This window comes from Acanthisitta chloris, unplaced genomic scaffold (assembly GCF_000695815.1).
Source record: "Acanthisitta chloris isolate BGI_N310 unplaced genomic scaffold, ASM69581v1 scaffold25032, whole genome shotgun sequence".
Lineage (NCBI taxonomy): Eukaryota > Metazoa > Chordata > Aves > Passeriformes > Acanthisittidae > Acanthisitta > Acanthisitta chloris.
Genome location: NW_008662565.1, coordinates 9,756 through 21,877, shown reverse-complemented (window position 1 = coordinate 21,877; position 12,122 = coordinate 9,756). Strand labels below are relative to the sequence as shown.

General features: G+C 43.8%; 1 protein-coding gene across 1 annotated transcript in view; it reads right to left on the bottom strand.

The window, feature by feature from the left end:
• Window positions 1–4,434: 4,434 nt before the first annotated feature.
• Window positions 4,435–12,122, bottom strand: part of SLC25A33 (solute carrier family 25 (pyrimidine nucleotide carrier), member 33) — a gene marked incomplete at its 5' end in the record, with an annotated part of 9,229 nt that continues 1,541 nt past the window's right edge. The window contains 5 exons of the mRNA XM_009070649.1: window positions 4,435–5,006; window positions 5,684–5,964; window positions 7,264–7,330; window positions 8,356–8,456; window positions 9,971–10,048. Of these exons, the coding sequence (XP_009068897.1) occupies window positions 4,804–5,006; window positions 5,684–5,964; window positions 7,264–7,330; window positions 8,356–8,456; window positions 9,971–10,048 (730 nt within the window). The remainder of the gene's footprint in view (window positions 5,007–5,683; window positions 5,965–7,263; window positions 7,331–8,355; window positions 8,457–9,970; window positions 10,049–12,122) is intronic.

Here is a 12,122-nt window from a genome sequence, read left to right as displayed (position 1 = left end):
CCAGGTTGACTAACCCCATGAGCAACCTGCTCTAGTAGGAGGTGTCCCTGCCCAGGGCAGGGGTTGGGGCTGGATGATCTCTAAGCTCCATTCCAACCCCTCAAATTCTGTGATTTTATTACAAGGGGGACCTAAAATTCAACCCTGACAGTGTTCAAAGCCAGGTTGACTAACCCCATGAGCAACCTGCTCTGGTGGGAGGTGTCCCTGCCCTGGGCAGGGGGTTGAGGCTGGATGATTTCATATCTCCATTCCACCCCCTAAAATTCTATGATGCTATGATGTGATGTATGGTTTACAATCATCAAGGCTGGAGGAGTGCTTGAAGATCATCATTGAGTCCAGCCATTAGCCTGGCACTGCTGTAGGGCAATCTGCTGTTTTGGAGGGAAAGGGAATTGGGGGGATTTATGGGAATATACAAGCAGAGGAAGAGATGGTTCCAAAAGAAAAGGTTCTGAGTGTGTCCTTTCTTTCCAAACCACCTGGTTGTCTAGGGGAAGTGGAATATCCCTCCAGTTACACTGCTGCACCCTCTGCACTGATCAACTGTGGAAGCAAAACAGAGGATGAAGAGGTGGCTCAAAAAGAAAGGTTCTCTCTCAGGATGTCCTTTCCTAGCAAACCCCCTGGTTGTCTAGGGAAAATGGAATATCCCTCCAGTCACACTGCTGCACCCTCCACACTGATCTCAGGACACAGGTTATTACCCTTTTGTGGCCCCTGATCAACTTTACCCAGTAAATCACGTGCTGCAAAAAACATGTCCCTTTAGCCAAGGGATAGTACAGCAAGAGGGGGAGGAATTGCAGCACAGGGTGTTGTGGGCAGGTTGTTACCTGTGGGCCAGGGTGAAGGCTGCTGCTCTACACTGACTGATGAACAGCCCAGTTTTGCAGAAAGCCCTCAGGGCTCTGATGGGAGCAGTTCCCAGGTCAGGCTTGCTCAGGAGCTCTCTCCTACAAAGGAAAGTAACACCCATTTATGCTCTGATCCCTCAGCACACACAGGTGGGATTTGCTGTTCTCACAGAACTGGAAGCAGTTGGTAGTTTGACAGTTGTCCCCTGCTTTTACATGAAGCTAAGACCTCTCCAAAACAGGAGACTGACTCCACCTCAAATTGTGTAGCTGTTTTCCTGGCTAAAACCAGAATAACCCTCTCAGCACAACAGAACAGCTTAGAATCCAGGTGGACCAGGTTGTGTCAACATCATGTTTTTAAAGAGGCACAAATGGAACAGCTCTTCAGAGACAAATATTTGTACTGAAGGAACCTGTACTTTTCAGCTTGTCTTAACTCTGGCTGTGCTCTGAACTGTTCCATTTCCCTCTCTGCAGATCTAACCATGGAAATTAATTCTGTGGAGTAACAGTGAATATTTCATCTTGACAAACGTAAAGGGCCATAATTTTTCCATTGCTTAGTGCACTTTCTTAGGGATTGTTTTAAGAATCCAAATGATAAGGAAAGGAGGAAGAACAATCCAGTCATTTGGCACATCAAGACCTTCTGTGAGGCCTCTAGGACTTCTGGACTGGGAAAACTGTCTATTTTTTCTACAGAAGTCCCTCCCTTCCTACCAACTATCTCTGTAGTGTCAGCCCAACCAGAGATGCATTGTTTAAGTTTCCTCCTTAAAGGAGCTAAATGAGGAACTTGTGCAAACCCACTATAAATCACAGTGAGGGACACAACCACAATACAGGAATCTATCATAATTGTCAGTAGATGCAGATATTTTGAGAGATAACCATGGATACCTAAAGGGAGGCAGTAAATCTTACAGCGTAAGGACTTGAGAAATCTTCAAATGCCTCAAAAATGCTTCCAAATCTAAATTAACCAACCAACATTATTGCAGCATCAGTGTGTTTGTAACTACAATTCAGCTCTTAATTTATCAATGGGAACAGGTTCAGTCCTGATAAAGTTAATGAAGTCTTTGTGGTCACTTCAGCTATGACCATAATTTCATCACCTTACTGATAATTAAGCTACCAAGGGCCTAGGAATGAAGCCTAAGCCTGCAGAAAAAGTGCCCAGGAAATTCTAACCACTAACAACCCTTATCTACCTTCCATGAAACTGATTCTTTGTGGAAGTTGGAGAAGAGGAATGAACAGGGAAAAGTGCTTTTGGTTTGTCCTTTACATGCAGGAAAAGGTTAGTTATTTTTAAATTCAGGCATCGTTTTGGAAAAAGCTTCTTCAAATTCTTCCCTCTGGTAATAGGCTTATGCCATGCCCAGTGACATCAATGGGATTGCTCACAGAGCATCACCTAAAAATGGTAACTCTTTACAGGCTTTAAGGAATCAAGGGCTAGTGAATTTTCAAAATTCTATTAGAGAGAGGAAGGGAAAAGGATTAAATTACACTAATTCAGAAACTCTATTAGCTCCCAATGTGGCTTATTAACCCCCTATCAAATGAAGACTAATTCTGTCAGGATTGGTAGCAAAGCCTAAAGAACAAACAAAAATCCTGCACAATTCCCGATTTTCCCATCAGATTTAGGCAGAAGGAAAACTTGTTCACTTTCTGTTGCTTTCTCTCTTACCAAGGCCCAGACTCCTCAGCAGGGCTGGAGTTCCCTCCCCTCATTCTCAAAAGCCACCAGCAGTCTACACATTTGCCTAACAGTTTCAAGTGAGCCAGTGCACTCCAAGTACAGAGGAATGCTAATTTAGGAAAAGCAAAGCTCAGAAAATGTTTCAGAGTAGCAGCACAAGTGTCCTAGTTCTCAAAAATAGGAACAGCACTGACAGTTTTGCCTCCTATACAGAGACTGAAGCTTTTGCTGCTCGTCGTCTCCATAAAAAAAGCCATTCCAATTTTTACTCAACTGCTTCCTATTTTAGCTCAGGGGGAATGTGATATGGTTTACTTCAGTAAGACATAACAGAAATCAGTTATTTTTTGCAGTTCTGCCTCATAATGAGGTAGACACACATTCTCCTCTCTTTGCTGTAAGCTTCTACATCACACTGATGTCAAACATGACCTCAAGTACCAATCATCAGCTTGGGTCTACTGGGAACAAATGGGAAAGTCTGAATCCAATTATCAGCCCATTCTATTTCTGCCACAAAACACCACCCTGAAAACTCCACCTGGTCAAAGACAGCCCTACTCACTACCAGGCTGTTCCTTAATGCTTCACATGCTCCTTCCAAGTCCACACTCCACCTCTGCTGTGAGTGGTCCCTGAAGATGTCCATAAACACTTGTTTATGCTCCAGAACTCAACACCTGCTCAGATCATGAGGAGCTCATTGTTCAGGGAGGGCTGAAGTTGGGCTCAGTTGCTGCAGGGTTTGTCTCAGCTGCCAAAGCAAATGACACTCGTGAACAGAAGAGCACAGTGTGGCCAAAGCAAAACACAAATGACACACCTGAGTTCTAAAATCTTATCCTGCACTATCAGTACTAATCCACATCCCACACTTTAATCACAAGGTTCTGCTGCAATGCAAGTGGTGAAGACTACCAAAATTAAAAGCGTGTTCTAATCCTTAGGAAAGGATTCATCTCCAGTGTGATTTGTAAGTGAAAGGTAAGAATTGCATCATGAGAACTGGTGGAGAACACCCCTTAGATACTGTGTGTGTGAAGGGGAAAGCAGACATCATATCTATATGAAGTGTGAGATCTCTTCAGCAGGCTGCACTATGCTGGTGAATCCTCATTTCCTTCAGCAAGAAATCAAGTAATGACATGAAGAAACTGTTTAGACAGACTGGGGATTTTTTTTGGTGTTAACTGCAGTGAGATATCCATAAGATAACACATCATCTCACTCCCATCAGAAGCACTGCTCTGCAAGGAATCAAGAGGGACTTATTCCTGAGTATCATATATTATAAAACAGAATCCAGAACTGCACTGATAGTCTATAGAGTTTGGGACCTAACCTTTCTTCCACTCTCTAGACCTCTGGCATTGAAGTATAAAGATAACAGCACAAAAGAAAAGCCCCATAGTAGTGCCAGGCTGAGGTCAGGATACATGACCAAGTTACTGCATCCCACAAAACTCCCACAGGGCAGCCAGGCCTCTGTCACTGACTGTCCTCGTGCTCTGAGACCTGCACAAAAGCAAGGCCTAAAAGCCAAGCCCTGACAGATGTTTACACACAGCAGCACAACCAAATGCACAGGGGCACACAGAACTGTAATCACATCTTTACTAAAAGCCTCCCAGAATCACATCGCCAGTGCAAGGGGCTTTTCTAAGAGATTCTGCTGTGCATAGTTCATACCATCAAAACAGAGAACCAATTCTGCCCTACTCAAACACTCCAGGATGTTCACACAGCAATGAACAATGCACCTTGAATAAAGCAGAACTAGTCCCAAAATTATTTGGGCATTAGGCTATTACAGTGCTAAAAAAAGCAACATGACCCCAGGGGTAAGAAGAGAGTTTCAAATTTCCAAACCAGTTCTCCTGTTTTAATACAGTTTTAATGAACATCAGTCCAAGAGATCACTTGATAGGATGGGGTACATTCCTTGACCACATATGGCTGTGCTTAAGGAAAAGGACAAACATATACTTAAATTAAATAGTGTCATTTAATTTAGTAGCAGTTTAATTAAGTTAAAAAAAAATTATAATTAACTATTAACGTTAATGACTCAAGACCTTTCAGAAAGCATGAATCCAAAAGGAAATATCCACAGGTGGTCACACACTTGGGAGTTTTTCCACCAGCACTGCCACCTGCATCAGTCTCTTAAAGGACTATTTGTTCAATGAAGAAATTGGTCTTCAGTCTGTAACAGGAGTTTTGGCTCTGCTACTTCGCACGGTCTTCTAGCAGGTACACAATTAACTCATAGGTGGACAACACAATGGCTGTGTTTGGGATCTGCCTGATGAGCTGGGCAAAGAGTCCTCTGTAGAAGGCAAGATAACCTTCCTCACGTGCCACCAGCCGTGCTGTCTGGATGAAAGTCTTGTACTTGGTGCCTTCTTCTCGCAGCCGTGTCCGTATCACCTCTGCACCAAGGGAAACACACAGTTAAACCTTCCCAATGAGAAAAATGCCAGACCAGGAAAGGTCTTTTATGCAAACCCTAGGGACATGAAAACCTTCCTGTACCAACTGCCTGCCAGTACTCCCAGCCATGGGATCCTGGACACACTGCCCTTCAGGCAAGAGGAAAAGTTAAACAGGAGTTCTCTTTCATGTGGAATAAATGGATGATTTGCTCATTGAAGCTCAATCAATCCAGACCTAAATGCTTTACTGATGCTTACATAATCAATAGTGCTCTTTGCATACAATCTTTTTATACAGCCACCTATGTGTATCCAAAAAGACTAACACTGCTCAGTCCCTCAGTCCACAAGTGTTTCCCACACCTTGGTCACAGAATCCCAAAGGCTGTGAGTACTTAGCTAGATGAGGCTACTAGTAAGAACAGAAACATTAGGAAATCTTTTTAATTTTTTTTCAGTTTTGAGTTGTTTTAATCTAGCAAGTCCCAATCACCAACTCTGTGTCTAACTAGGGATGGTGGGACCAGAACTGAAAATGCCAATGCACATGCCACAGTAATGTGCATTTGGCCATTCAAACAAGTAAGAATTTTACAGCCCTAAACCCCATCATTTGTGCTGGATTAGAGGCAACAGCTGTTCTGCTGTGCTCACAAATGGAAGAGTTAACATACCATGTGGATAAGCAATGCAAGAGGCACAGCCCTTGGAAACAGCAGCAGCAAACATCAGTCCAAAGAAGCTTGTGGAGTTCCTTTCGGTCCCATTGGAAGAAGGGGGCAGCTGGACCTCTTTTAAGTGCTTTTTTAAACTTTCATAAATAGCAAAGCAGATAATGGTCTCAGAGATCCCTGCATAGGAGGCTGTCAGGCCCCTATAAAAGCCACGGATACCTTCTGTCTGGTAAACATATCTAGCACACTGCAAAGCATTCATTGGTTTGGAGCCCCTGACTCTAAAAAACAAACAGAACAGAGCATGTCATGAGCCAAGACACAGAAATAATATTAAACCCCCTCCCCTTCATGGCATTCAGTAGTTTTTCCAACTAGAGAAATGTTTCTCTGCTAAGTCTTACTCCAAAATTCTTCTAGGAAAAAAGCTGCACAGAACAGGACTATCACACCAAGAGTGCACACTTTGCTTGGCTAATTCACTAATATATACTCATAATAATTTTTTTTCAACTCAAGCTCCACCCAGTCTGCCACAGTTCACAGCAATCCTCTAAAAGACAATAAGCACTGAAGAGACACTACTTTGTGTTAAACTAGTGATTTAAGCCATCTTCAGCAGGCCAAGACACAGAGGTCCTCTGCATGAGAAATGCTCCTTCATTTCAAGAGGCAGCACTCAGTTCAAAGGTGCCACCCTGGGAAGTGCTGGAGTTAAATCTTATACATCATTTATAAACTTGTCATGCCTGGTAACATCCTTCTGTACCTGACCTACTGTGTCCTTGAAGGAAGGAATTTCCATACTAAGCAGTCACGTTATGAGCAGAGTGCCTTATTGCTTCGATATCCACCAGTGACTGTGAATCACTCAGCTCCAAATATATTGCTGTCAGATTCCCTCTGTGTCTTCAGGAGGTGTGGGGAACAGCAACACCATCCTCAAGGAGGCAATGGAACATTAAACCACTGCAACAGATTCTTATTGCCTCCAGGATGTTTCATGAAAGCAAACTAATGTGGTTTCATTACAATTTAAAGCCATAACCCTTTCTGTTGCAGCTACCTGAGTATCAGTGACCTTAGCTTGCTGCAGTAACACACCTGGATGATCTGGAATCAGTACAAGTGATGCTCCCAAACAGGACAAAGACTCTGCCCTCCTCCCACATGAGCTCTGATGACCTTTTCATAGCCTCTGTTATTGCTGTATCAAAGCATTTCAGTCGTCAATACATTTATCATCAACATCAACCCCTGAGCTAGAGAGGATTCTGCAAGGAGTCTGAGAAGTAAGTAATGCTATGCTCAACTGAAGATTTATAGTGAAACCAGAGCCTGAACCTAACTCAACACTCAATGCAACTTCGACATCCTTTTCAAGAGTATCTGTGCATCAAACTGACACACAGAACCTGAACCCTTAGTCTGACCAGACAGGAGCATGGTGGCTTGAAAGGTGGAATTAAGAGTCAGGGAAACAACTGGGCAAAATCTATCAAAGAGCCATGAGTAAAAACATGCAAATTCAGTGTTCCAGAGGCTCCTTAGCTGCTCAGTGACATCAATCAGCTACTTACTTCCGTTCCAGTTGCATTCTGGTTTTCACCATCCATATGGGATTCATCAGGGAATTCGTGATGAAGGCTGAAGAAAAGAAAACCAAAAGCATAGCTGAATCCAGGCTGGTGTATTGTCATGCCCTTTACACACTGTAACACACCAGCTCCACCTCGAGGTGGCAAAGCCACCCAGGTGCAGAGCTCACAATCTCATGTCGAACTTCAGGAGGAATCAACCAATGGATTCTTCCTTTTTGCACCTATTTTGGTATGTACTTCACGTCCCTAAAGGTTGTTGCAGACAGGAGACCTTCCTTGCTGGCTGGGTTTGGAGTCTCAGCCCAAAGGAAGCCCATGGGGAACACACCTGCTCTGGATCTGTGTCCCCAGGGCTCTAGGTGGAGCCATCGAGCCACTCATTAACACAACCCACTCCTAATTAAGGGCTTCATTTGGGAACGATTATTTTTAGTGACCACTCTGGTGACTGATGATTGACCTAGCAGAGCTTTTTCTACAGTATTTTTCCTACGAGAACAAACTATTTTCCTTATCCTGGTAGGTAAAATACAACATCCTGAAACAATTTGGCAAAAACAGTAGCAGAAGTTTGCTGCTGTTTACTAATAGTTTTTCTTGTATTCAGAGCCATTACTAGAGCACTGCAGACAGAAAAACATCCCAAATTAGTAAAGAACAATCTGGAGATTTCAGGGTTGAACAGAAAAGTGGCTCCTCCGAGACAAGGTAAGTTAGGAGCTAACAAACTCCTGTTTTCTGGCATACACAACCTCAAACTAAGCATACATTGACAGAAAATGCCACATACTGGTGTCTGCACTCATTTTCATGCCAGAGTCATCCAGAGATGTCAGCCAGGATCGGTGTGTTAGCCCAGCTCCTGCACAGAGACTGACAGCCCAGCCCCTGCCTCCCTTCATTTTCCAGCTACTGAGAGAGGTAAAAGAACTCTTAGACCAACAACAGCTCAGAATAAATATTTTAAGGTACTCAGATGTATCTCAGAGCCACCAGCTCACACCCCAGTTCATTCACTGGACTCTGGGGCACTGCTGCAGACCACAGGGAAGATGAATTCCAAGGACATACCTGCAGAGCCTGCAGAACAGACGTGCACAATGTTACTGTTGGGCACAAACATGCTATTAAATTGCTCTTTGGCTTTGGAGTAACATGCAAAATACACAGCTCTGTGGGGAAAAAGAGTAAGAAAAGCAATGTAAGAGAGACAACATCAAATCAGACATTGCTGTTGTTCCCACCAACCCCTGAACAACACAACTGGCTCTCCAAAGAGGCCTCCACATGACCATTCCATCCACAAGGACACAGGGGGTTTTGTTTGGTTTGTTTTTAATCCCTTACACTGCAGTGACACTATTTGACTTGACACCCACAGGGCAGAAATACTTTACTATGGGAGGCAACATGATCTTGTAGCCAAAGCAAGTGAGATTGGATCCCTAACACCAGCTCTGCCATCAGACACACTTAGCAAACTTGGGAATGTCACTTTCCCACCTGGAGTCCATGTTTCCCATAAACCTGTTGAGCACTGTAACTGTATTAGCAGCACTTCATGCTTTAAACACTTAACCCCGGGATGAAATAAGTTTTATACACCTCAAATCCCTACAAAATGCCCAGTGATGGAGGAAGCTCAGCTGATCTGCAACAGGCAAACTGTGAGTTAGAAGCTGTCTGGACCTAATAGGTTCAGCTCACAGCTCCCTGAAGTGAACTGCTGGAAAAGGTGGATAATGGTGGCTACAATTTGAGAATTTATCCCTAAAGTATCTTATTCCAGTCTTATGGAAGGAATGTAAAGGAACACAGAAGAGTGAGCTGCATGGAAAAGCAGGCAGTTTTGGCCTGAGATCTCTGATGCAAAGGTCACCTGTACAGAAACAGGACTCCTTGCTTCAGGAGGAACATCCTACCTACTAGGCAAGAGGCCAAGGAGGGAGTTCACCACTCTTTGAGTCCCTTTTTACCTGGTTCAGTTTGAGGCAGAGAACATCCTCCAATTGATTGCTAACGAGTTCTAACACTTCCTAGACAGAAAGATTTCCAGCCCTGCCAAAGATGGGACACTCACACGTACATGTAGAAACCATTTAGGGGCCTGTAAGACTTCCAAATGCAAACAAAGTTTGGAGCTGCTTTTGTTGTTGCTGTTGAAAGAGGACAGACATACCCATATGGGGTTGTGTGGCAGCAATGCAGCTCCTTCCCCCTCAGCTGCAGTTTTTCATTTGAGACTTTAGGCAATCAAGGACCAGCTAGGTACTACTCTTTCCTGACGCTTAGCTCCTACTCATGGTTTGGGAAGCAGCAGATTGTCTTAGAAAAATGCAGATCCTACAGATTTTTCTGCACTTCTCAAGCACATGTGGTAAGTGGTTCTTGCAATGGAGATTTTTCTGCACTTCTCAAGCACATGGTAAGTGGTTCTTGCAATGACTTGGAATTAAAGTGCACTTGGAATTTAAGTGTCTTATTTACTCTGCACCTTGCAGGGTTATACAAGTGTAAAGCAGATTGTTAGCAGTGGTTCTTGGTATGCAAACTGTGCAATGCACCTGCAAAAATCTCAGTTCACACGTGGGATAACTTCATGGCCCATTCTTTGGAATCACAAATGCACTGCAACGTTTGTGTTGGCACCTGAAATGTGTCTTTTAGCAATAGCTTAACTATTTACCTTGATGGTGCAACTCCAACCAAGTTTGGACCCAGCCCTCGGAAGAGTGACCTTGGTCCTTCTTTTTCCAGAATTGACCTTAAAATAAAAACAAACAGAGGGGAAAAAGAGATTATTTGGGTTAAAAGCTACGTTTCTTTTTCTGTCAGGCAGAGTCAAAAGAACTATCAAAAGCAATGAGTATTACATGTGAATTTTCCTTCCAGGAGCTGAAGAGGATCCAGGGAAGCTGGAGAGAGACTCTTTGTTAGAACTGTAGTGACAGGACAAGGAGTAATGGGGAGAAATTGAAAGAGGAAATTTAGACTAGATATCAGGAAGAAGTTTTTCCCTGTGAGGGTGGTGAGACACTGGCACAGGTTGCCCAGGGAGGCTGTGGCTGCCCCAACCCTGGCAATGTTCATTCCAGGTTGGGGAAAGTCTTGAGCAACCTGCTCTGGTGGGAGGTGTCCCTGCCCAGGGCAGGAGGTTGGGGCTGGATGATCTCTAAGCTCCACTCCAACCTCTGAACAATCTGTGAATCTATGAAACTACACGATATGCTTCAAAATTATTAGAATTATACAGTACTGAGTAAAAGCCACTGTGCCATAAAATTCAGTGGCAAATGGGTGTCATGGCACAAGGTTATAATTTCCATTAGTTGAAAGCTGTCAGGAAATGAATTAAAGCTTCATGGAGGATCCAGTGATAGTTAGCTCTGATGAACAAAGAGTATTTTTGGCATTATCTGTATCTAAGCAATTCAGGAGTTTGCTTTCTGCACAGAAATCCTTTTCCCTTTCACAATGGCCTAGTGATGTGTTTTTTTCCCCAGAAATGTGAATGTGGCAACCATGCTATGAGCCATGTGGGTGCACAACCTGCTAGACAGCAGCACTCAGAGCTGAACTCACCCTGTGAAAACCATGCAAGGAAGTCCACGTACCTCCTGGCTCCATGGGCAGTTCACTGCACCCATTGGAACATCCCCTTTTCCAGCATTTGCTCTCTAGGTCATTTGCACTGATGAGTGTTCCCCACAGATTTCAACCCCAAGCTCGTTACACAGAAGGAGATACAGGAGCTTCTGAACCCCTTTTTTCCTGCAGAAGAGTTGAAGTTTCTGTATAAACTCCAGGGCTGAGTGTCTCCAAGGAGACAGATCCACCAACTACTTGTTCTTTGTCACTTAACAGTCACGACTGCAGATTCCAGCTGGGCTAACTCATCAGAATCTTAAATGGATTAGACAAAAACAGCCTGCCCTTCTGGAGTGCCTTCTATCAGCAGCAGGCTTACCCTGCCCTCCTGAGTGCCCTTTTTCTTTCTATTTACAGCAGCTCAGGGGCTTTCATGCTTAACACCTTTAACTCTTACAGAGCAGTGTTATAGGCAGGACTCTGCTGCTGCTTCCTTAGCCAATCCTCCCAAACCTGGAGGCTCAAATCATAGCCAGGTTGGCAATGCATGCCCAACCAGGACTGAGAAAGGGATGGAAGAGTGAAAGCAAGAGACTGAACTTCACTTCTTTCTTCTTACATTTGTGTTTTCTCAGAAAGGTAATAGTCAATAGCATTATCTGCTCCTGGTAGATGCTGCTTGCCAGGGAATGACAGCAGAAATATTCTGCTCTCACTTCTCAATCCTCTAAAGTAATCAGGCTGAAAACTTGGCAATATGTACAGCTAAGCAATTGCTGAAGTGCAATGAAATCAAGATCACAGTCACCAAATTTAATCAGCTTAATAAATACATTAAAAGGTCGACCCAATTTTCAACCATTTCCCTCTTCCTCAAACAAAGAGACAACCCTAGAAAAACAGGATGAATTAAGTGCCTTAAAGTTTTCACTTTCTTTAGTTACAGCTGCCTGAAGTCCAATGCTGCAAGGTCAAATGACAGCGAGGGAAAGGAAATTAAAATCAAAGGCAACTGGCACTGCCTTAAGCATTCAGTCACGAATTGCTCTAGACTCACCTCTGAGTAGACAAAGAAATGTTTGGCAGGGGAGAGCAGCCTGTTTACAACACACGAGCTCAAGTCTCAGAACGACTCCAGCCAGAGAGCTCTGCAGAGAATTTGAATTAGCACTCCTCTGTTATATAACTGTGCAGCTTCTCCCCAGGCAGCCTGCCAAGCTACTGGCCTTACATAAAATCATCCAGCTTGC